The sequence below is a fragment of the Xyrauchen texanus genome, chromosome 16, assembly GCF_025860055.1.
Source record: "Xyrauchen texanus isolate HMW12.3.18 chromosome 16, RBS_HiC_50CHRs, whole genome shotgun sequence".
NCBI lineage: Eukaryota > Metazoa > Chordata > Actinopteri > Cypriniformes > Catostomidae > Xyrauchen > Xyrauchen texanus.
In genome coordinates this window covers 42,126,523-42,153,893 of record NC_068291.1, presented here as the reverse complement: position 1 = coordinate 42,153,893, position 27,371 = coordinate 42,126,523, and the positions used below count along the sequence as shown (strand labels likewise).

Genomic DNA, 27,371 nt, shown 5'->3' with positions numbered 1-27,371 from the left:
TTGACTCACCTTTAAGCCATCCAAGATGTGCATGTCTTTCCTTCTTCAGAAGAACAGAAATGAAGATTTTTAAAAGCACGTTTCAGTTCTGTTTGTCCACACAATGCAAGTGAATGGGTGCCATCAGGCTGCTTTGTTTGACCAGGTTGTTTGATGGTCCAAAAGGCATATTTAGGCAGCATAAAAGTAATCTACACTTGTTGTTAGTAATCTAACACTTCCTGTCGACGCATCTCGGAGCTGTCGCTTGACTCAAGTCTGATGGCGTGTGCTTTGTTTACAACAGGGTTACGAACATCACGTGAGAGTTAGGTAATTTCAAACCGCAACCCAGCGCTGGCCGGAAGTAATGATTAAAAGTTAAAAACATTTTAATTATCGATTTGTTTCTCACACAAACCTATTGATTGGCTTCAGAAGACATTAAGTGATTGATTTGAGTAATGTGGATTACTTTTATGTAACCTAAATATGACTGTTGGACAGTCAAACAGCCAGCAGCCTCACGGCACCCATTCACTTTCATTGTATGGACAAACAGATCTGAAATTTTCATTTTTGGGTGAACTATTCCTTTATGCACTCGACGTAAGAGATAAATTAAGATCGGAAAAATTGCATCTAGTTTGGCAAATCGCTGCACTACATCTAAAGACGTACATCAAGCGCAATTGACATAGAAAACTATTGAAAATCAGCGCAGATTGATGCAAAAATGAGTTAGGTGTGAACTGCCCCTTAGGCCTGAAAAACTACATAGGAAGCAGAGATTCGTTGAAGTTGTTATTACTAAATTGTCAAAAACACAAGGCATTGCTGATGTGGTCAATTCATCTCCACTTTTCCAACGAAATGGTTTTGGTTGGCTGTAAACACCATGACATATACAGGTCACAATTTTAAACATATATTGTATGAAAGATCCAGTCAGTACATACAAAATATATACACTTGCAGTTTGTAAAAGAAAAATGTGCAATGCGTTGTGATTACACTTTTTTCCAGGATACAAAAGAACATGCTTTTTGAAAAAAAGGGGCACCTGAATGGCCACAAACAAAATAAAACAATACGTAGACATCAGACATGGAAGAAAATGGAGGACAGATTAAAAAGAGAGCCAGTTATCACAGGGACGACTCGTACTGTAATAGCTCGTACAGTAACGGTCCGTCCCTGTACCTGATCCCTACAGCTGTGGGGGTGATAAACTGGAGGATATTTATCGTCCTTCTCAAGCGCCTGTCTACAAAATGGGCGTCCCAGGCTGGGTAACGTTTCCTGGGCATGTCGATTTTGATCAGAGGCCCTTCTGACCGGTAGCGCCCCAAAGGAGTGGTTGGCTCGGCCGAGCGCACCTGGAACACAGGAAGGCAGGTGTCCGCTGTGGTGTCGTCTTGCTGGCCAAATGCCCCCATGGAAGCCCGAGGACCAGGGGTGGGTGCCATGGGCTCGGCCTCCGGGGGTAATGGAAGTCCCCACAGAAGCTCAGCACAACAGGAGCTTGCTAGTAGCCTAAACTTGGGATCCACTGGATGGAGCAACCCATAATAGATGCCCATGAAAACCACCCCTGAGGCAAATGTAAGATACACTCCACAGAGCACCGGCACTGCATAGGAGTCGGTGGAGACCGGGTCTCTGTATGCATACCACAAGCAAGTAAGCACAGTATTTTCGGCAAGCACCACAAAGTAGTAGATGACCATGCGGTACCTGGTTCGGCCCTCCTTCACGTTGAACCAGCAGAAGATGTAGACGATGCCCACAACCATGTTGAAGAGCACCTCCTCCCATTTGGACATGCAGAAATCTGTACCTCCGTGCACAATCCAAAATGCCATGGCGCACCAGTGGACAACAACAAAGATGCCAAAGTAGATGTGGAAGATGGAAGCAAAGAGAGCGAAGGAGAGCACCCGTGAGGAGATTGTGAACAGCCTCCAGAAGATGTGGATCAGCGCACCCCTGTAGCTCATGCTCTTTTTGTCGTCTCTGGAATCTCGTAAGAGCTTGTGGTAGGAGCCGAGGACCCAGGCCAGCGAGAGCAGCGAGGCCACGGAGGAGACACCTGTGGTGTGTTTACGACGTGATAGAATCATAAATGCTAGTTATTGCCTTCACACTTGTGTTGCAAAGACGTCTGTTTTATTGCAAGCCCTTTCGACATTTAATCACATGCAGGATATGAATTATTGATTATACATCATCACAATCTGTAGGAGCTTTTTCTCAGCTTTTTAATGACACTTAAATTGAGCTTCTAGTCCACTCAGAGGCCAAGATATTCAATGAAACAATAAGGGTGGTGCATGAACTGAAAATTAGACTGAATGTCTATGGACGAGCACATCTGTGAGGACTAAAATGCGATAAACAGATTTTCAGTTCATGCACCACCCTCATTGTTTCATTGAATATCTCGGCCTCTGAGTGGACTAGAGGCTCAATTTAAGTGTCATTAAAAAGCTCCTACACTTTGTGATGGAATATAACCATACCTGTCAACATTTGGGTAACAAAATCAGGGAGACATCTGACCATCTGACCTGATCTATTTACATGTATATTTTGTATTTTTCGCCAGAGCCCCACCTGAGTATTCTCCTCCAATCTACCAGTGATGTTTGATTCAACTTCCCGTGTCTACTACCTGCGCAGATATCAACAGCACAACTGGGTTATAGGATGCCAGGCTGAGGTCACAAATGGGTTGAAATTTGTATGATGTGTCGATTGTGTGATTAGGATGCGTTTCATACAAGATCTGGCAACTGCACAACCTTGGAAATATACATGAGATGAGATTAGGCAGGCTGTGGCTCAGTTGGTAGAGCGGGTCAGCTGCCAATCGCAGGGTTGGTGGTTTGATTCCCGGCCCACACAACTCCACACAACTCCACATGTTGAAGTGTCCTTGGGCAAGACACTGAACCCCAAGTTGCTCCCAATGGCAGGCTAGCGCCTTGCATGGCAGCTCTGCCATCATTTGTGTGTGTGTGTGTGTGTGTGTGTGTGTGTGTGTGTGTGTGTGTGTGTGTGTGTGTGTGTGTGTGTGTGTGTGTGTGTGTGTGTGTGTGTGTGTGTGTGTGTGTGTGTGTGTGTGTGTGTGTGTGTGTGAGTGATTGGGAAACAGTGTAAAGTGCTTTGGTAACCTCTAAGGTTAAAAAAAGCACTATATAAGTGCAGACCATTTACCATTATTCCTATAACGAGGTTTGGGCCATACAAATTATGGGAGTTTCCCGGGAGAAATAACAAAATGGGAGGGGAGATGGGTGTGAAATACGGGAGACTCCTGGGAAAAACGGGAGTGTTGACAGGTATGTTTATAACATTTTATCATCAATAGTAAAAAACATATTTTCTGATGATTTGTTTTTCATGCTGGATGGCATATTTTGTTCTGGACATCTAAGATTTAACATTGGATTATTCAGTCAAGCAAGCTCACAGACAAGTAACAGACAAACATCCGAAGATAAAAGCTACTAAGTTTTTGGGTACTTGGGGCTTACCCCAGCAGTTATTGGCGCATAAAAGAGACATTTGTATTTGATGACCTTAAGAAATTATATTTCACATTGTGATTGTTTTGAAAATCTGTCGAAATGTGGTATTAGGGCAACAAATGAATTGTATAATAAAGAGAACAAGAACGAGAGCTTTCATTTGATAAATGACTTGTCCATTTAGGTGCTATGCGAAGGACTTTTATTTTCATATAAACATTTCTACCCCATTACCTCTAAGGGGAGCTCATTTTCAACATGAATGTTTTGAGGCCTTGTTTTGTTATTTTAAGTAACATTAATGCAGAAGTGAAGATTCTAAGCTTTTAAATGATACCTGACTTATGCATACGGATACTTTAACGTAACTTTTTCTGGAATATAGCTACGCCCTTTGGACCCACCTGAGGGTATATATATATATATATATATATATATATATATATATATATATATATATATATATATATATATGAGAATAGATCTTGAATAGAAGTATATTTATTCTTTACTGCACTTGCAAAAGTATAACCAAGTGAAAAAAAATACACTTATCCAAAATACACTTAGTGTATGTTAAAGATACATTCTCTGAAAGCAAGTCTAAATATCTTATATGTCGCTTCTCAATTAAATGTTTCTTGTTTTAAGGATTTTTAGACATTTTTAAATGGAAAACAAGACAAAAACACTCGATAACAATAGGATTTTTTTGCAGTGAATTTCTTTACTGAATTAAACAGTAATAAAAAGTATTTTTTCCCTTTAATTCAGTGAACGTCATATAGAGGTATATTTAAAAGATGATTTTGTCCTCTTTATTTTAGTAAGCACCTTTAATACAACCTTTTAAGTCGGGACACAAGCAGAAAAATCGGTTAAGAGCGAATGATTAATCGTTGCAATAATCGCCAAATAATCGTTAGATTAATCGATTATCAATATAATCGTTAGTTGCAGACCTATTGTTAACTAATGACAACAAATACAACTTATGATTAAAAAAAAGTGTATTAGTATAAATGTAATTAACATGAACTAAGATTAATAAATGCTTAATAAGTGTTGTTCATTGGTAGTTCATGAAACCTTAATGTAAGTGTTCCTGTTAAATTCTACTGCTGAAAATGCAGCTACAGATATCTGTAATTGTGTTTTATACCACTTGAAAATCCACTTTATTATATTAAGAATGGGTAAATCCGTGATTAATGCCATATTTTTTTATATCATGAATTAACCTTTTAACTTGTGAAGATTGAATTGTGCATATCTATAATTCAAATCTATATGATTACATGTCAAAAGGGTTTGCAATCCTGTTGTACCATCTGGAAAGCATTGCATTCAAATTATTTCACAGTTTCTGACCTTCCCTGGTAAAACAAAAGGCGTTTACATGTCTACACAAGTTGTCAGTTTATTAAGCATAATGGATGTAAGATTGGGAAAATAATGGACGTGACTGTAGATGAGCAAACACACTAAAAACAACATTTTCCAGATGAAAACTCACATATCGAATAGACGTCTTGGTGATGTACATGGACTATCAGGGATTCGGTTTTGCTAGCATCTACCGTCCTTTCTAAAAATTTCAAATCAATGTGAAACGGTGTTCACATTTCACTTCCAACATGTATCCGTATTTATGAGTAAAACATTGTTCAATATAAAAAAGAAATCAGCTAAAACCTTAAAAAAATATTCAGCAACCGATATATGCAGTTTTGTGCAACAATTCAGAGAATTTCAACGATTTTACTCACACTGCAGTGTCTCGGCCCGGTTCTTCTGGATCATTATACTGAGTTGTAGCACCAGTTGGGGGGCGCTCTCTAGAAACGTCTCCAGGAGGCGAAGCATGTTGACATCAGCATACTCGTACATCATCGCCCAATAGAAACGCCGTCTGTGCTCCTTCTGTCGTCGACTCTGGATGCCCAGATACATTGTGCGGATATACCTGTTCATAACACAGAACAAAACACTATAACAAAACTATATTGGTCTGTTAATGCCACCTTACTATGGGCCTTGGAGTCGTTCTGAGTACAGAAGCTTTAAATATCCATCACTACTTGCAATATAAAGGCCAATTTATGTTTCTGCAGGTTTCCGCATAGTCTGACAAGACATCTCTCTAAAAATGAACTAAGCAATGCATCTATGCAGACTATAACAGCTGTGATTGGCTGCTTTGTGACATGAGACGGTCCCCCAGGATAATTTACCTGTTGATATGCAATCTCCCCGCACACGTTGGTGACGTCACTCTGCTTACATTTAATATATAATTTACCGTCAATAAATTTTATTAATGTTAACAAATCATCTTTTCCAAAGGTCTAAGGGTTCAACATTGATATCCGATCTCTGTTTCACGATAGCAATGCTCCAGAAACAGCAATTGAGTTATTAGTGCAGGAGTACAAATGAAAACATGCAATATCAAAACAGGACTTTTATTATGAAAACACGATCACCAGATGAATCCAGTTCAACACACTTGGGTCAAATTTCCATGACAAACGTTCATTGATAAACATCCAATTGCACTTTTTGTCCATAAAAGGGATAAATCTGAGAAATATTGATATATTCTCCATTGTTTACATGAGATCTCTCCTGAATGAATTACCCTTCGTCATCGTTCTTCAACAAACTGCAGTCTGAGCAGCATTCATGTTATAAAACTGTATATGATCTTATATACGTATTAGAGTCTCATAAACAAAATGAGCCCGTCTCCAAAGTCTATTTTTAAAAATGGCGTGTAGTTTTATTAATAATAGATGAGCAGTGCCGTCAGATTTAGTGACGTCTTGAAAGGCGGAGCCTTAATTTTACTCTGTACGCTTCCAGAGATTTTACAGAGATTAAAGCTGCAGGAACCTCATTTATTGTTCGATCATCTTCAAATTTGAAACGTAACTTCTTTAGACTCGTGACTTTGAGAACATTATATTCCTGGGTTGTCTTGCACTTTTATTATTGTTTTTTTTTTATATTATAATAACATGTTCAGCACAAAATATTTCCATTACTATAAACTTCAGCTTCTCTAACTTTAAAAAATAAAAACATATATTAATTCTGAAATGCCCAAAGTGTCTTCTTTCAAAAGATACCACAACTGTGTTCAAACTCCAAAGGGTCCCGTAAATACAACCATTTAAGTTCAGGTATGTCATTTTCATGGTTTGTGCTCAAAAAGGGGGCGCACATCAACGGGTTAAATAGCATCACAATCTATCCAAGATTATTTTAAGATCTGTGCATCATATCACACTGTATTTGGGCTAGTTTTAATCTGGAACATCTGCTGTTTAGTAAAAACACTACTCGAATATCCTAATTTGATTCTACTTTGTACGTTTTGCCTGCTGTGGGCAACAATGAAACCGCTTCTGTCGCCAACCTAAATCATTGGTTGGCACTGTGGATACATGACATTGTTTCTTTGTTTTCTTTTTTGGAATGGCCAATTCCCAATGCGCTCCAAGTCCTCATGGTGGCGGAGGACGAATCTCAGTTGCCTCCGCGTCTGAGACCGTCAATACATGCATCTTATCACGTGGCTTGTTGAGCGCGTTACCGCAGAGACGTAGCGCGTGAGGAGGCTTCACGCTATACTTCGCGGCATCCACGCACAACTCACCACGTGCCCCACCGAGAGAGAGCGAACCACATTATAGCGACCACAAGGAGGTTACCCCATGTGACTCTACCCTCCCTAGCAACCGGGCCAATTTGGTTGCTTAGGAGACCTGGCTGGAGTCACTGATACATGACATTGTTAAAGGAATAGTTCACCCAAAAAAGTAACTACTTCAAGTGACTGTATCGCTTCAGAAGTCTTGAAAAGTTTGTTTCTATTTGTAAGTTAAATTATTTATTTTAATCTAGATGTTGTTCATGCACTGTTCATAGCATCATCAGAAAAACAGATTTAAAGGTTGACTGTTGAACTTAAATTAAAAAAAGTAATCGTTACTCGGTTTGTATATGTTAGAGTACTCGACTACAAAATTACTCAAAATGCCCATTTCTAACCACAAACACAGATCCACCACGTAGGATTGATGCAGAAGTATAACGTGGCCTTTATTCATAAACCTAAATTCAAATGAAATGCATGAAAGTGGTGGCTCAGCAGTTAAGGCTCTGGGTTACTGACCGAAAGGTTGGGGGTTCAAGCTCCAGCACCGTCAAGATACCACTGTTGGGCCCTTGAGCAAGGCCACTGACCCTATCTACTCCAGCGGGGCGGTTTCATGGCTGAACCTACACTCTGACCCAAGCTTAGTTGGGATATGCAAAAACAACTGCATTTCATTGGCTCTGTACCTGTACTCTGCACAATGACTATAAAGTTGAATCTTAACCTTAAACACACACCTATCGTTTCCACGTAGAGCCTGCGGCACGGCAACTGTAGTACCACATCGGGTGTGAATTATTTATGTCAATGCAACGAGCTCATACAGATGGTTGCAGGAGTTTCCCATCAAGGGCAGATGTATTATATCCATACCTTCAGACATGCTCATCTCAGACAACAATGACAAAGAAACATTACAAGTCAACATCTATCCCTCACATATCTAAATCAGGAACAGTGAGTCAAATAGAGCTGTAAGCACCACTTCAAATACCAGCGAACAGCCTTTATTCACTTTATGCGGGTGCTTCACGTTCAGACTGAATGAGTCACCATATGCAGTTCTGCCATACGTATTGATCCGGATGGGAATACTGCAGGGTACAGTGATGCTCCATGGCATCCAAGCTGTTTCCCATTAGTGCAGTGGACCAAATTTACACTGTATAAAAGCTTTGAAATTGATCTATTCTTGTTTCAATTTCAGTGAAAATAAAAATGCACAGTCACATACAATTACATGCTTTTGTATTAACACTGGGCTTAAGAACAAACAAAGAGAAATAAATGTTACAAAAGTGTCCAAACCAGGAGCTATGCAATATATTTCAAGTAATGTGTCTGTCCAAACAATAAGTGAAAATGCTGCGTGACATGAAAAAATAAGCGCCATTCTAAATATATTTGATGTTTAATATAGTTATAGGAGTTCACCTTGTGGAGCTACTCAATGTGACAAACTGTTGCTTGTCACCCCAGTAACTGGCTACTCTCATGTAACCAGCCTTTTTACTTTTTCTCCCCTTTTCTCCCCAATTTTGGAATGCCCAATTCCCAATGCGCTCTAAATCCTCATGGTGGCGTAGTGACTTGCCTCAATCCGGGTGGCGGAGGACGAATCTTTTGCCTCCGCGCCTGAGACAGTCAATGTGATTTTATCACGTGGCTTATTGAGCATGTTACCATGGAGACCTAGCACGTGTGGAGGCTCACGCTATTCTCCGAGGCATCCACTGTCAACTCACCACACGCCCTACCGAGAGCGAGAACCACATTATAGCGACCACGATGATGCTACCCCATGTGACTCTACCCATCTTAGCCACCAGGCCAATTAGAGGCTTAGGAAGCCTGAGTCACTCAAATAGCGATATTTAAAAAAAATAATTGCGATCAGATTTTGTCCAAATCGTTCAGCACATCGATACTGCAAACTGATGTAAAACAATGAATTTAACAACAAATAAAGATGCAAATGCAAATGTGAGTTTTACATAAGTCAGTGCGTGTGGGGCGATAGAGACAGATTGAGTGATTTTGCGCACTCTCAATGTTTTATCAGGTGAGAAGCCAGATTTCCCCGATCAGATATACATTTTTTACAACGCCACAAATAACAGCAATAACAGTTTAACCTTCAATTATGGCACAGCATCTTCATGCACATTCATAACAATTAGTGATTTGATAAAAATCACTAATTTGGTGAAATCATAGATACTAATGATTTCTTAAAGATGACCAGTCAGTCTCAGTATAGAGAGTGGCACGTGCGGTCATGTCATGTGAGTTTCCGGTGTTCAGCGTGGAAATCAGGTAAAGTTGGACGCCGAGCAGACCGACACTGAACTGGTGGCCCGAAAAAATAACACATAAACACAGATCACAGCTTGGCGATATGTCTTTATTTCATCAATAATTAAAGTTAATATAATACGGGAGCGTGACGTAAATAGCTCAAACTCCAAAACTGTCATTCTCTCTGCGGTCAGAGCCGCTTCAACCAGTTGCAGAAGAGACTCAACCTGAGTGGGAGTCGAGACAGGAAGAGGCTGATGCGCACTCTAACACGGAGATGCTCGTCTCTCACCCCGCTGTCTGCAGCGCAATGTGTAGCATCATTGATGAGATCATCATAAGATCAATCTTATGGGAAAAATAACATTAAAATTACAACAACAATAAAATGTGTGTGTGTGTAATATATATATATATAGAATTTCAAACACATTTTTGCAAATCACAATCAATTTAAAGGTGCAGTGTGTAAGATTCAGAAACCCTTGTTATTAGTGACACCTGTGGCTGTTAAGTGACCTGCAGCAGATACCTGTTGCTCGTGATCATGCACACACTCCATAGGGACACGAGCATCGACCAAAACAATGACGTAGCGTACAAAGAGACTGATCGTGATCCACCGACATCATGCTGACAGATGAGGTAGCATAATTAAAATTACACAGTTATGATTGTTTTACTACAAACTTTGAGACGGTATATTATATTTGACTCTCCAGTGCTGGAACAGGGCAGGTCTCACTATGCAAGACTGTAGTTTGAAGTAATCACTTTTCTTTGCATGACACATTGACTGCATTTATACGATAGCCTATGTCAGCATTAGCTAGCTAGCAGTTAGCTAAATTTGGTGGATGATGACACTAGTGGTTTATAAATAGACTGTACATTATAAATGTGTGACACAATTCAGTGTTGATGTGATTCCATCACGACTGTCATTTTGATATATCGATGCGTTATTGTTTTATAATAATATAATGTAAATATTTTCTGTATAACCAAGTTACGTTACATTGATGAATGGAGCTTTTTGCATTATCTTGAACATTGTCTTGCATTCATTTCATGTTTTATTGTAATTTAGCTTAAATGACACTGATCAATCCTTATGGCACTATATTTCACATGTTTGCAGTTATGTAAGTTTACCCGTCCAATAAGAAGAACGCCAATTCAGGGTCTGGATTGATCCCCAAAACCCAGGAATCAAATGCCCTGCCGATGTTCACTCTAGTTTTCACTCGATCACGTTCCCGCTTAGCCAGACAGGATTCGGTAGATACATTTTTTTTTTTTGGCTTACTCAGAGTTTGTGTAGGAGTCGGGGTTGTGCTGGGAGCCGGATGTTTGCTGGATTCCATCTCTAAAATAACGTTCCCTTGTGTTGCAGTTTGTTGTCGCTGTTGAATAGCGGAAGAGAAGCTATTACTGTCTGAAGCAAGGCACTCAGGAGCGCGCATAAACGTCACATCCTTTGGATTTTCCCCGCAAAAGCGACCCGCTCCCTTCACCCTAAAATCAGTCTACAGGCTTAAATAGGCAACCTGGGAAGTCCGGGAAGGGCTCATTTTTTAAGTTGCGCTACAAGCCGTGCACACATTGGCAAAAAGGGGCGAATATTACATGAAAATTGTTACATATTGCACCTTAAAATTGAATGTAATTTTACAGTGTGGAGCATAAACATGTAACTGCAATCATAGTGTTAAAATATCTTCTCAATGCTTGACGTCATCGTAAAATTCAAACACATTGAGACTGAATGAGCTCTAGCAACAGAAAGCATACAAGAGAGAATACAGACGTGCCTTACTCGTGTAGTAACCTTCAACAAAATTGATATACAATCCCTCTCTTATGGGCTCGATAACACGGGCAAACAAAATTATGAATGAAAATAAACTCCATATGATCACCGATTCTTTTACTCAGTGTAAATACAGGCAAATGGAAATAGAGCACACGGGTGAAATCCAATGAGGAGCTCTGAAGTTTTCCCTCTAAATCCTTTTAAAGGATTTCCTTACTTTCTCATAATCGAACAAACATACCGAGAGAGACAACAGCCAGACAGGGAAAACAATTTGGCACATTATGCATGCCTGTGATACTGTATGCCAATGTCTTTTAGTAAAACTATAAGGAGTGGTGGTGGCATAGTGGGCTAAAGCACATAACTGTTAATCAGAAGGTTGCTGGTTCGATCCCCACAGTCACCATCATTGTGTCCTTGAGCAAGACACCAGCTCCGGGGGGATGTCCCTGTAATAAGTGCACTGTAAGTCGCTTTGGATAAAAGCATCTGCCAAATGCATAAATGTAAATGTATGAAAAAATGAAAAATATTTTCTTTCCATTTGGACTCAATTTGCAGCAGTTCCAGAGAGTTTGTTTAAAAAACATACATATTAATGACAGCAAAATCTCAGCCAGTTGACACATTATAAGTTATATTAAGTAATATTAATAGAGTATTTAGAGATGCTTAGTAAAATGTAAAAAGACAAAATTGTTTTGCTGGCATCACTCCAAAAGCACAAAAAAGGAACAAATGGAAAAGTAGACTTATTGCCCATGTTCTGGAATCCTCTCTTTCACTCTCTTGCCCTCAGCTCTGATTAAGTTAACCTCCCTGTGCGAATAATGTGGAAATTTAGAGATCTTTAATTCTATACCTCTGTTTAAAGGGTCCATTGTGGCAAAAAAAGCAAGACGCATCACAAACAGAACGGCAGTGTCTTGAGACATGTTTTAAAAAGTAAAACTCAGCGAGCCACGTAAAAGGAAAAACAGCAAGATGCGCCACAGCGGTAAAACAAATCAGTCTAGTGCATGTTTGCAAAAAAGTTCAGTTTGAGAGAGAGACATTCATTTTTGGTCAAATGTTTAAAATTCGCTGACAATTTGTGATACAGCCAAGAAAATTTCACTCTAAAAGAGAGCAAGATTGTTCCTCCATTTGACCCTTAAAAGAAAAGTACAGGCGCTATTTCTAGCAAGTGCATCGTGACTCAGAAAGGGAAGAACCGCTGAGACACGGTAAACTCTTGATTGTCTTTTGGAGAGCTGCTACTGAAACTCTCTCTGGGACGATGTGTTCAGTTCATGCTTTAGACTTTTACCTTACAAATGCAATTTACAGATTGTGCCTGCAAACACTAACTGAACACAACTGTAACACTATGCTTTGAGTGCATCTTATATTTTACAGCAGAATCTGTAAGTGGTGGTGGCGTAGTGGGCTAAAGCACATAACTGTTAATCAGAAGGTTGCTGGTTCGATCCCCACAGCCACCACCATTGTGTCCTTGAGCAAGGCACTTAACTCGGTTGCTCCGGGGGGATTGTCCCTGTAATAAGTGCACTGTAAGTCGCTTTGGATAAAAGCATCTGCCAAATGCATAAATGTATACTTAATTTGACTGTGTGCATTCACCTGCGGTTGGTGCATGCGTGCTACGTCTGCTATGAGATACTGGACTCTTTACCTTCAAGAGGTTAAACCCGTAAAGATGTCTTTATATTCATTCTGATTCGAGTCAAATGCATTTATCTCCAGACCTCCTCACACACACACTCTTGACGTGCACATCCACTGCTGTTGTTTCCACATTAGTCTCCTGTGGTTTAGTGGAGAATCTTCTAGCACTTCTTTGTGACAGCAACGGCTCAACTGTGAGTGTTGCCACCTTGTGAACCCACTAATTAGAGCAAATACTGCACGTTCAGAGTAATTTACTAATTATATTTTATTAATTTTTTCATCATTTTGGTCACATTTTAGCTTTTAAAAAATGTACGAATCCATGTATTCCACCAATAAATATGATGTTATATTGCACATATAATATTTTGCTACATGTTTATCGTTTAATGCATAACTTGTACTATTTATAAGTATATACAATAGGGCTGAAACGATTAGTCAACGTTATCGACAACATCGACAATTAAAAAATTATTTATTAATAAGAGAGTTTGTTTTTTTGTGAGTTAACGATGGATTGAAGTGAACAGAAAGGTGAGAGAGGATAGTCTTCAACCTATAATACACGCCAACAAAATATGTTTATGATTTGTTTTTGTTTTAGCTTGTTTTCCAATAAAAATATGAAAAACTCTTTTAAAATTCTGTAAATTTTTTCAGCAACTATCCTGCAGAAGAAAACATTATTATCTGTGAATTTTGAATATAATATTAAAAATACAAATATTTAAAAATATCTAAAAATCCTTTAAAAAAGATGCATTCACCTGAGAAGCAGCATATAAGATATTAATACTTGCTTTTAGAGAATAGATCTTGAATATAAGTATATTTAGACTTTACTGCACTTGCAGAATTATAACAAAGTAAAAAATACACTTATATACAAAATATACTTACTGTATGTTTAAGATACATTCTCTTAAAGCAAGTCTAAATATCTTATATGTCGCTTCTCAATTAAATGTTTCTTGTTTTAAGGATTTTTAGATATTTTTAAATGGAAAACAAGACAAAAACACTCGATTTTTTTGCAGTGGATTTCTTTACTGAATTAAACATATAAAAAGTATTTTTTCCCTCTTTAATTCAGTGAATGTCACTTAGAGGTATTTTTAAAAGATGATTTTGTCCTCTTTATTGTTAGTAAGCACATTTAATACAACCTTTTAAGTCGGGACACAAGCAGAATAATCAGCAATAATCGCCAAATAGTTGAATAATCGTTCTAATAATAGTTTGAATAATCGATTATCAAAATAATTGTTAGTTGCAACACCAATTTACAATGATTTGTAGAACACAAGCTAAAAATCGGTACTGTCTCTTTAAGAAAATCAGCATTCTGTAAAGAGCATCTGTAAATGAGCGAATATTAATGAGGAGGACTTGAATGGCTTCTTTACCTCACCCATGCTCTTCGTGATTAGAATTAAATGTTTATTTTATTTACATTTTTTGAACAGAAAGGGACATTATTCAGTCTTTAAACACACATTACAAGGAATGAGTCAACTCAAACTTAAACTTTTAATACTCAGTACTTTTCGGCAATATCCTACTCAATCACTGGTGAGTAAAATCTGAACATTTACCAGCCAGTGGCTGGTAAAATTAGGTCTTGTACAGTATGTATATAGATATAGAGATTTAAGCATATAGAGATCTTGAGATTTAAGAAACGATATTGAGATTGTTCAAATAATGATCGCAATGCATTGGAAAATCGATCATTTTTAGTTCAGTGTACTATGAAAACAAACAATCTGTACTGAAAATTTCATATGAGACAAATATGTAACACAGGACAAAGTTGATACATGAATGTAAAAAACTTCAGAGCAATAGGATTTTACTCTTGGACTTGCATCCGAGACCTCACGTTGGCTCCTGATGCAATGGGTAAACATAGAACATTAAATGTTGCATGAGTGGGTAGATGCGGAGGACCATGAAAGCAAAAGTCTGAGAGTGTATTGCAGTGATATGTGCACGGTAGCAGTTAGGTCTGCCTCGTCGCCAGGGCCACTCGATCTCTGGTCAAGTGTGACAGTAAAAGCCCTGTACCGCGGTATTGAAAGGTGTGAGCTCTGGAGCCCAGAGTCAGTGAAAGAGCACTGAACAGAATTCAGGTCAGTGTGTCAACGCCATCATCTACAGACACAACGACTGCTAGTCTGATCTGTGGTCGTGTACATCATGCATGTATTACAGGACAGCACAGACTCAGAGCTCAATGTTTCTATGGAGTGGAGCGCTTAAAGGGTCAGTTTACCCAGAAATGAACATTTCAGTCACCATTTACTCACCCTCATGTAATTCCAAACCCATATGACTTTATTTCTCCCATGTAATACAAAAGAAAATGTTAGTAGAGGTCGACCGATGTATTGGTCTTTCAGTTATGAGTTCAAAGTCTTTAGATATTATTTATGGGGTTTAAAGTAAAAAATGTCATGTGGTGTAACCGTCCGGAGACAGTAAAAAAATAAAAATAATCAAAAGCTTTTTTCCACCAAATCAAATTCATGTTTGGTCATATAATTAAATATCAATATCCCGACATTTGTATGAAAAGGCGCATTTGGTTCAGGTCATTTGGTGTCACCATGAAAAAAATGTCTTGATGTTCTTGACTTAAATATTAATCATTTTGGTAAAAAAAAAAAATCAAATTGAAACGTGTTTGAAAACGTTGAAATGTATGATTAAGTTGTGTACAGTATAATGTATTCAAGGTGCAAAGAAACTATTTTAATACCTTTAACTTGATGGTTACACCACAATTTTTTAATTATTAAATAAAAAATGTTGGAGAAAATGCTATCCTGTAAATGTTTTTTTAAAAATTGGTAAAAACAACATGAACTCGAAGTCTAAAAAAGTCTACGATACTTGACACATGTGTTTTAAACAAGATTTTAAAATATTTCTAATATTTATCACCTCTGACATCCTTATACTAGTCAGTGACCCATGATAATGTTTTCCTCATAGCATTTACACCGATCAGCCACAACATTAAAACCACCTGCCAGATATTGTGTAGGTCCCCCTCGTGCCGCCAAAAAATCCCAGCAGATCAGCAGTTACAGAAATACTTAAACCAGCCCGTCTGGCACCAACCATAGACTGTAAAAAAAGATGGCCGACGCCCCTTCGCTCTTTTCCATTGGTGAGAACTGAAGCCGCCAGTGTCCCGATATGGCGCTGACATCTTGGGACTTGAGTCTGCGCAGTTGCGATTTCGGGACCAGACCTGCGCAGTAGTGAGCAGGAAGTAAAGCCGCGAAATCAAGGCCCCGCCCTCACTCTCGCTGAATCAATCGCAAGCACACGCCCCTGCACTTTTTACTTATGATGGTGTGAAATAATTAATTATAGAAATTTAGATATTAAATTTAAAGCTCCAATCTCCTCAGTCCTCCGAAGATCCCGAAAAAAAGTCAGTTGGTGCTTCAGTGACTACTTCGCTCAGAGAACCTGTCAATCACAGCTGTCAATCATGATGTCACAGCACCGTTTTTATAGCATCAAATAACTAAAAACAAACTTATTTTGAAAACAAACACTTGAAATTACATCAACGTGATAGAAACGACAGTAAATGACAGAAACTATCTTTGGATAAAAGATATGTGAAGTGTAATTTATTTGTTTAGTTGGTCTCACGTCCCGCTGAATAACATGGGGAGGCGGGGTTTATGACCTATACTAGGACCAGTCACCGGGGGGCGATCGAGACGTTTTGGCTTCACATTTGAGGGCTTGTGCGGCACACTTGGCACCAACAATCATGTCACGGTCCAAATCACTGAGATCACATTTTTTCCCCATTCTGATGGTTGATGTGAACATTAACTGAAGCTCCTGACCCGTATCTGCATGATTTTATGCACTGCACTGCTGCCACACGATTGACTGATTAGATAATAGCATGGATGATTGTTGGTGTCAGACGGGCTGGTTTGAGTATTTCTGCTATTTTCACTCACAACAGTCTCTCGAATTTATTCAGAATGATGCCAAAAACAAAAAACATCCAGTTGTTGATGAGAGAGGTCAACAGAGAATGGCCAGACTGGTTCAGACTGACAAAGTCTACGGTAACTCAGATAACCGCTCTGTACAATTGTGGTGAGAAGAATATCATCTCAGAATGCTGTTCTGAGATGCGGGTTGGTGCTGTTTTGGCGGCACGAGCAGAACCTACATAATATTAGGCAGGAGGTTTAGGGATGTCCCGATACCACTTTTTCCACTTCCAATCCGATTCCGATATCGGAAATCTCAGTATTGGCCGATACCGATCCCGATCCGATACAGTGTTGTTTTTTTACATAATCAGTTTATAATATCTTTACAGTATTGTGTGGAAATAATTGGGTGTACTCTTTAATAGGCTATGTAAAGAAAAACAAACTGTTAACTACACATTATTTCAATATAAATGTATAGCTTAAGAAACACTTTATTATTAACTAGCATACTGGCACTCCCTGAGTTCTGATTACACGCACCTGCATATCATTAGTGGCTAATCAATGACTGCATAAATAAATACCCCGCTTTCGCACGCGCTCACACCAGGGCCGTATCAAGACAGTGTGGTGCCCCTGGGCACTATACCTCAAAAGCCCCCCAATCAGACAAGACATAATCAAGGTGATTTCTCAAATGTAATTTCCTAACTTGTCCAACTACATACATGTAGGCAAATGAGCAGTGAGCACTATATTCAAATGTCTCAATTTATTAATACTACCATTAAAACACATTTGATTTTTAATCAATGTAGAATGTGTAACTTAAAAATAAACAGATTTGTGTGTGTGTGTGTTTTGTTGGGTGACAGTTGTAGGTTACAGTTTGACAAGAGTTTAGAGTGTGACAAAAGCACTTTGTTGTGTTTTATTGCGAGTGTACACGAATATAAGTAAACACTTTGCAGTTTGAATGATGTCCTGTATGAACAAAATGACGGAGTATGTTTTTATGTTTGATCGCGCCCACGGCTCTCTCTCTCTCACGTCACACACACACACACACACACACACACACAGTTCGATCGCAACCACGGCTCTCTCTCTCTCACGTCACACACACACACACACACACACACACACACACACGCACACACACAGTTCGATCGCGCCCGCGCCTCTCTCTCTCCACTGATCTATATAATGACATTCTATAATAGATCAGTGTCTCTCTCACACACACACACACAGTTCGATCGCGCGCGCGCACACAAACACACACACTCACACACACACTCACACACACACACACACACACACTCCAGCATTGCAGTCTTGATCAGACTGTTCATTATGCGAAATAGAGCGATATGTATCGCAATTTAGTTTTATTTATTTTTATACCGTGTATTCTCCGTGTAAATTCGTGCACCGAGACGTGACGCCCGTACCGTTTCGGTTCAATACGAATAACTTACATGTACCGTCCCACCCCTAATATTTATCTTCATTAATGTCCTCTTCCTCACCCGAGTCTTCCTCGCTCCTGTCTCCCCCAAGGACAAGGAGAATATCCTCATTCGCCTGGCGGTCATCGCCGACGCCCTGACTAACATTAGCAGCTGCTGCATCTCCCCCGCTAGCAGAGCCGGCGGTGTCAGTCTTAGCGCTGCTGGTGTCTGCAATTCCAGTGTTCTCCCAAAAAACTAGTGATCTAACAAAAAAATTGTCGATCCCTGGAACATTTTTTATTGTAGCTAAACGTCTAGCGTCCTTCTCTTTCTTTAATCTTCTTTTTGCGAAACCGCTCAATTGCCGTCTGTCCATTTTGTATTTTGATTCATTTTCTGTAGCCGTTAAAAAAATGACACATTTGCGCGTAATTGTTGTGGACCAACTCAACTCTGACAGATTGGGGAGGGGGGGAGTGATAGTGGTCATGTAATCTTCATTTATTTATAATTTATTATTATTATTATTGTTAAATTAGTGTTCATAAACAAGTTATGTATGGTCTTTCAAGAATTTCAAGTTAATAATATAACAATTTACGAAAAATATTTTTAAAGCTTGTGTCATGTGGTGCCCCCCCAGTGGTTGTGAATGGTTGGTGCCCCTGGGCACTGGCCCAAGTGCCCTTATGGATAATCCGGCTCTGGCTCACACACACACACACACACACTCTCTCTCTCTCACTCTCTCTCTCTCTCTCTCTCTCTCTCTCTCTCACACACACACACACACACACACACACACTCTCTCTCTCTCTCTCTCTCTCTCTCTCACACACACACACACACACACACTCTCTCTCTCTCTCTCTCACTCTCTCTCTCTCTCTCTCTCACACACACACACACACACACACACACACTCTCTCTCTCTCTCACTCTCTCTCTCTCTCTCTCTCTCACACACACACACACACACACACACACTTTCTCACTCTGTGCCTGTTCTTATCGATAGTATTTCTGAGACTCCAGAACTTTCTACTATGTCAATCATGTGTCTTCATTATTGCCTGCATGTATCATAAAATTGTTTTGAGTTATCTCTTTCATCATATCTATACACTGTCTGGATATTACTTACCTGCATGTTTGCCACTCTGCTTAACTGAATTTACTCACAATGTTTACATCACTGTTTCAATCCTCTGCTCAATAAACCCTGCAGAGTTCATATCTCTGCCTCTCCGTGAGTCTCCCGTGACAGCTTTAACTTTTAAACCCTCACCCTTTTTATTCACAGTTTAATTCGCTTCTTAATTAAATTCTGGTTAAATGCACCTCCAGTGCCTTTCTAAGTCCATATTATAAGTGAACCGAACTGCTGAGCATCTACATCTGAGATGTTCGTTTGTGGCGCACAAATATTGTGCACGTGTGAAGGCTATAAATAGCCGTGCGCGTGTGTGTAAAAGCACCATTCACTACCGCGCTGAAGCTGCGCGTGCAAGAACATATATGTTTACTTATTAAACACAGCCTATTGCAATTCACAGAGCTATCACGTGGCTTCAAGTGGCTTTGAATAAAATGCACTAGTCATATGAATCGCTTTAATGGTGTTTTAACAGTTCTTTTATGTCATTTTTTAAGCTTGACAGTAACGAACATGACTAACACAGAGTATCACATTTGGGTCGGGCTCGTCGGACCGATACCCGATCCGTCTAAAAACGTCAATATCGATGCGATACCGATCTAGGTATCGATCGGGACATCCCTAGTTTTAATGTTGTGGCTGATCGGTGTATATTGTAATGCATTATACGTTTCAAAATAAGACATTTCATAATAAGAGTCACAGCTGTATTTCAAACTTGTTTATGGTTAAAAGTCCTGCATTGTGCACCAAATGTTTACATTTTTCTGGTTATTATTGGGATTTTGGTTGCATTATAAACTGCATCTGTGGACTTCTGTAGCCTCTACGTCTGTGCCCAACACGTTAAGGAAAGACTAATACAATTTTCTTAGTGAGAAAATACCTTCAATAAATTGATTTGAAAAACTATCGACCTGTTAATCTATTATCAGCAAAATCCAATATCAGTCGACCTCTCGATGTTAGGTAGAACGACAATGTGAGTTCCCATTTACTGTCATTGTATAGAAATAAAGATGCAATGAAAGTGAATGGTTACTGATGCTAACGTTCTGCCTATCATCCTGTTATCATCCATGCTTAGACAAATTATAGCACATCATTACTAAATGAGCCGCATGATTCGAGGTATTATTTAAGTCATCAAAGCAAACACCACTAATGATTCTCTATCAATACACTAATAATTAGGCTTAAAGTCTGAGAATAAAGTATCATGGTCTCATTATGGTCTAGACACCCCCTTAGCCGTATTCAGAATTTCAGAGTATAATTTTCTCGATTCTATGAGCCAAAATGACAGAGGACATTATGTGCATTTTTTTTTTTTTTTTTAGAGTGGACTAAATGCAAATGGTTGAAAAGACTTTTCATGCCATGTGGACTCAGAGTCAAGCTGGGGTCTTAGACTCTTAACACAGCAATCAGCCCTCATCAGTGTTAGATTGTTGCCAAGGGAAGCATATGTGCATTCAGAGAGTGTAAGCGGCACCGACAGGGAACACAATTTTCTGCCTGTGCCTCCCAGCTTCTGGTCATCCATGTGCTTGACAGACTATCTACACTGGTGTGACAGTCAACTAATTGTCTTTTTCAAGGCTGCAGATATTGCCTACTATCCTGACACCCCATTAAAAGCTATTTCTTATACATCTCATCATCAAATAGTACACAGGTTACATTGCATTAAGAGGCATTAGGATACTGAATATAACAAAGTGCAATAATTGTGAAATATGATTTGGAAATGTTGTAATAGGCATCAGGTTAATCATGCAGCCTGGAACCGGTCTCTATTATCTACCTTAAAACTGGAAAATGCATTTTAACTTACATGCAATTGTTCAAAATCAATATTCCCTTGAAATCAAATGCAGTACTCATTCTGTACAATTAAATCAAAAATTGGCCCCATTCACTTCCATTGTAAGTGCATCGCTTTAAAGGGGTCATGACATGGTTTTTTTTATTGTATTATTATGTTACCTTAGGTGCAATTATAGTATTAATATATTTTTTTTTAAGAAAAACTTTTAAAATCTAGTGATTTATGACCTTTTCCCACCCTGTTTCTCATCCTCTGATTCAAACAGTCTGTTTTGGGGGCGTTTTCCATTTAAGACTTCAGTGTTAACGCCCACTGTTATGATTGGCTAACGTCAGTGCCTATGTATCAATTATTGACGCCCCCAGCCACAACAATATGCAAGTAAACTAAGTAAAAACACTGTGATTATTCATAATGAATGAAATTGCGCTTTAAAAAGTAGTTTAAAGTTTAAAATAGATTACTTACAGTTTGCGTCGTCGTTGTTCCCAGAATAGTCGGCACGGACTTATCTTTGAGCAACAGTTTTCTGGCAAAGCCAGCATCATATTGAGATTTGTTCTCAAAACAGTCATCCTTAAAATGTACAGAACAAACGCTTAAGCACTGCCGTGACTGGGACGTCCGCAAAAATAAACTGCATCCATTTTTCCCTGACGTCTGGATCTTTCGGCAGCTTATTCAGAGGTTTTGTTTGACCACAGCCAGGAACAGCACATCTGTGTGGCATCGTAATTTTCCTGTGCACAAGTAGTCTCTGTCAGAGCTCGCTGTCCATCGACTGAACACTTGTGAGGCGCACGGCGATACGAAATGAGCGTAGTTGTCTTGCGCTTAAAGCGTAGTTATCTTGTGCTGGAGGCGGTCATATGCAAACGCTGTTACGTCACTTCTAACCGACACGTCACTTCTAACCATGAATCCAGAACGAGCTGTATTTTGAGCTTGATTAAATAAATGATTCGTTTAGAATGGGGAGGACGTCTTAAAATATTAAACTTGCAGGACGTTTTAATGATACAAAGACCTCTTATATACCAAAAGATCAAGGCAAATTTGGTTTCTCATGTCATGACCCCTTTAAATGGAGGAATAGTTCACCCAAAAATTTGAATTCTCTCATAATTTACTCACACTCATGCCATCCCAGATGTGTGACTTTTTCTTCTGCTGAACACAAATAAAAAAAATTTAGGTCCATATAATGCAAGTGAATGGTGATCAGAACTTTGAAGCTCCAAAAAGCAAATAAAGGAAACATAAAAGTATTCCAATTAGACTTCAATGTCTTCTGAAGTGATATGAAGGTGTGGGTGAGAAACAGATCAATATTGAATTCCTTTTTAACTCTAAATCTCCACTTTCACTTTCACATCGGAAAGTCACATGTGGTGCCTGTTTAGTTTCACTTTCACATCTATAAGTAAAATTGGAGATTTAGGGTGAAAAGGACTTGGACTATTGATCTATTTCACACCCACACTTATCATATGTCTTCTGAAGACTTGGATTAAACCACTCAAATCATATGGATTACTTTTATGTTGCCTTTGTGTGATTTTTTTGAGCTACAAAAGGTCTGATCCCCATTCACTTGCATTGTATGGACCTACAGAGATGAGATATTCTTCTAAAACACTCAGTTAGTGTTCAGCTGAAGAAGAAAAAGTTGTACACATCTGGGATGGCATGAGGGTGAGTAATGATGAGAGACTTTTCTTTTTTGGCTGAACTATCACTTTAATCTAGATTTGAGCTTTTTTTAAAGAAAAGGAGGGACGAGTTAAAATTATTTTACAATTGTTGTCGATTGAGCTTAACTTGTATTGAACCAGGAATATTTATTTAATTGAATGCTGCTTTGCAAAATGTTGCAATAGTCCTAATACTTCAATTTAACATTTGACAACAAATTATATAATTTTTTATAAAGATAATGCAACAATGCAATGTGTAAAGATATACATTTAAGAAGCATAAAATATTCTTACTTCCTGTCTCAAGTGGTGTCTGCTAAATTAACACATTTGCAATATAAATATTGCTAATATTTACTCTTGTTTTAATACTCATTTCTTATCACTAAAAAAATGGGATGAGACACATTGTTCCCACATCAAGCATATGCAACCACTCAACAGAACACACATTCTTCACAATCAAAATAACATTTGACCTTGGAAAAGACAAAAGTATTCACTACATCATGAAGACAAACTTAAGATCATATATGAGCAAGCGGTTTAAAGGATGTAGCAAAAACAACCCAGCCGGATTGAGGTTTGTTTTCCTCTTGCAGAGGTCATTGAAGTAAATTAATAACAAGCTCTATCGATTTCACACACTCAACCCCGAAGCAAAGCATGTAACTAATTGCGCTGAAATGAACTGTTTGGCATCGTTACACAGAGACTGGACGAGCGATAAAACGCGCGAGACAGAAAAACAATCGAACAATTCATATTTCATTGACTCTTACTGACTACTGGATCGCTGCATGATACATTTAGATACAAATGCAAGGCATCATTCGACAGTTCGCACGAAGAGCTCCGTTATGAATGCATTCTTGAAATTAAAAGGGCAAAACAAGCGGAATGATGGATTTCATGCACGCGCATTGATGTATGTCATGCGCCAGTATCCCAGACGCCAAGATTGAGATGCTGACCAGCCAAAACAACCATAAATCTTGTACAAATTCAAGATTTCTTACGTGCACCTGACTATTTCTTTTTTTTTTTTTTTTTTGCCCAGATAACCAAGTGAGCCAATTGCTCTGGTCGAAACAGATATCCTGGGCATGCACGTAATTAGAAGGAGCTGTGCAATTGTAATGCAACAAAGAACGATACAGTTTTAAAAACTTGTGCATCTGAAAAAGCAGATAAAAAGCAGATTAACTGATGATGAGAGCATGCACCATAAAGTAAGGCTGAGCAATACAAAAAATCTTGTGCATTTGAACAAAAAGAAGGGTTTCATTAAATATAAATCAAGTTGCACTGGTCTAAACAGATAATCAGAGCATGCACACCAAACAGTGCAATTCCAAAACCACCATAAACCACGTTAAAACAATGTTTAAAATCTTGTGCATTTGACCAAAAAGATGGTTCTTTACGGTTTAGATGCCCACATAAAACAAACTGCACAAGTCTAAACTGATGACTACAGCATGCACACCATAACTTAAGGTTGTGCAATTCCAAAACCACCTTAAACCATGTTAAAAATGTAACATCTTGTACATTTGACCAAAAAGCAGATTCTTGCATGCATAGATCACAACATAAGACAAATTGCACTGGTCTAAACTGATCTAATCATCCACACCATAAGGTAATGCTGTGCAAATCTAAAACCACCACAAACAATGTTCAAATTAAAAATGTTTTCTGTATAGATCACCACAAAAGTCATCAGATCTTACCTCCACACTTGTCCCATTTGAAGTACGTGCACAAACGCGTGCCATATCCATATAGATATCATACAGCACCTGTTCCTGTCGTCGATGCGCGAGCTTAAATCCGCCGTGGCTTTCCTGCTGAGACCCTGCACGGCCCTTAGACCACCGCCGGTGTAATCCTGAACGAACCACCTGAAGCTCAAAATCTGTACCAGAACCGACGGCACCAGCACGAAGAATAGGGTCAGTCCGAACCACAGATAGTCCCGTTTAGAATAGTAGTCCATGGCCAGCCACAAGTCCGTTCCGACGTCCCAGAAGTAGATCAGCAGCGCCAGGACGATCCAGAGGCAGTCCAGCCACAAGCGCTCCTCCGGCTGGTGCTGATGCGGCGGCCGCTTCCATCCTCCAGCAGCATCACCGTTGCCCAGCAGCGACTGCAGGCACGCGCTCCGGCAGCCCCAGTAACACGACGAAGTGTTGCAGCAGTGACAGATGTGTATGGCCTCGCTGTCCAGGACGTCTTCGTCACCGGTCGCTTCGTCCAGGTTGTGCAGCTGGGCGAAACCGGTAAGAACTCCCATGCCATCGGATTTTGCTGCCATCTTGCTCTCAGAAGCGCTTCATCCGCCCTCCTTCCGCGGTGCGTGCCGTCACTTCCGCAATACCTGTGCTGGTGTGAGAGACGATGCCATTTCACCTGCACTCAAAATTATTTATATAGACATACGGGTCATATCTACTCTGACATTTACATGTTTCATCCAAACAAGGTGAATTCAAAATGACTGAAAGAGCAACTGAAAATGATATTCCATTTTTCCTAATAAGAAATACTTAATTACAAATGATATTATCACAGATTAAATGAACGATTTGGGTGAAAAATGTTTTAACAGAGAAAGCAAAATGAGCTAACATTTGATTAATGACCCGTACATAAGCAATATCACATGAGCGCATGTGGTTGTTTTGAAAATCAGCGGCCTTGTGCCACAGGTAATCACTGCCGTGCTGATTTTGAGGCCAAACTATATATTTGTGAGTTTGATATTGCTTTAACAGTGCCGGAGCTAGGGGGTGGCCTGGGGTGGCCGTGGCCACCATGGGCCGAAGCCTGGCCACCCCATTGTCCACCCCACACACAGTTGCTGTTTTAGTCATTTTTTGGTCATTTTCTGGCACTATTTATTTCTTTACAGGTGAAATCATCTCTGTACAAATTTACAAATTAACATGTGCGCACATCAAGGTCGCCGCACCTCTCCGTCCCGGTATCATTGTATCAACCCCCCACCCCCACAGTCCGATGATGATATAAAAATGCTGCCCGAACATTTCTGTACCACCATAGACTGACTGCTTGCCCCTGCCTGGCCACCCCTGGGTGAATCGTTTTGGTGAACAGATTCAAAAGATACGAATCACTGGATGCAAAAGCAACAAACCAGGAGGGACCTACGTTTTACATTCATTTAAAAATGAGTAGGGTATGTGCTTATGTAGTTGACTCTTGTTTGATTGTAGTGGTATTTGCAATTTCAGCAATGTATTATGATAATGTACTTTTAGTTAGGCGAATAAAAGTCACACAAATATTATAATTATATACAGTTTTTTTTACAAGGTATTTGAAATCAATATAAAATAATACAATTAAAATAAAAACACTGCTTGAGAATAATAATCAGTGTTACATGCCAAGAAAGCTTTGTTTCCATTTAACACATGTGGGCACATTCAAACATACACATTCGAGAAAGGGAATCCTTAAATCTTTAAACATTTAAAGACAGATGCAGAGATCCTGGCTTGGATTTGCTTAATTTTCCATTCAAACAGCACTGTATTAATGCTGTATTCATATTTAAACTGTGTTATATTGTAGGCAAAACAGCACTGTTTCCTCGAACACAATCTGTTTTAGCTCCTCTTAATCCTCTGCAGTTGCTGTCACCACATGGGGAATATTCTTGATGAGCACAGCACATGCAAAACCCTCTGCCACAGGAATATTACAAAGGCTCACATTTTTAGTGTCTTCCCTTAGGACAGAGAGGGTCTAAATCCTCAAACAGTCACTGTGCCTCATCTAACAGAGATACAGGGTGGCTTAATTGCTTTCACTAATTAAACTGTTGTACTAAAACGAGTAGAGTAGATGTGAAATCAATTTTAGTAAAAAGAAAACATTTAGTTTTACATTGCCAATGTTGAATCATACTATATAATCCTTCTGATGCATGCATTATTAAAGTACAAAGAAAATAAAATAATTTAATGTTTTCTTTCGTTCCAACCAGCAAGAATATAATCATTGGCACACATTTTACCACAAAAGAATGTATTTTTCAGACACTTTTGTATATTGGTATATAAGATATTTGCATCCAATTTGGACCTTGCATGAGACGGAATATGAATGTGCTTTAGCGACCTGCCAGAACACACTAGCAAACTCCTAGCAATGCCCTAGCTATTACCCAGAACACCCTAACAACTACATATTGAACCAACGCCCTAGCAACATCCAGAACACCCAAGAAACCACCGAGCATCCTAGCAACA

General features: G+C 39.1%; 1 protein-coding gene across 1 annotated transcript; it reads right to left on the bottom strand.

Annotated features, from left to right (window-relative positions):
* Window positions 1-1,127: 1,127 nt before the first annotated feature.
* Window positions 1,128-25,408, bottom strand: xkr6a (XK, Kell blood group complex subunit-related family, member 6a). The gene is made up of 3 exons (XM_052146158.1): window positions 24,825-25,408; window positions 5,282-5,478; window positions 1,128-2,071 (listed from the first exon to the last, which is right to left on the bottom strand). Exons 1-3 carry the CDS (start codon window positions 25,406-25,408, stop codon window positions 1,128-1,130), a joined length of 1,725 nt encoding a protein of 574 aa, XP_052002118.1.
* Between the last annotated feature and the right edge of the window lie 1,963 nt (window positions 25,409-27,371).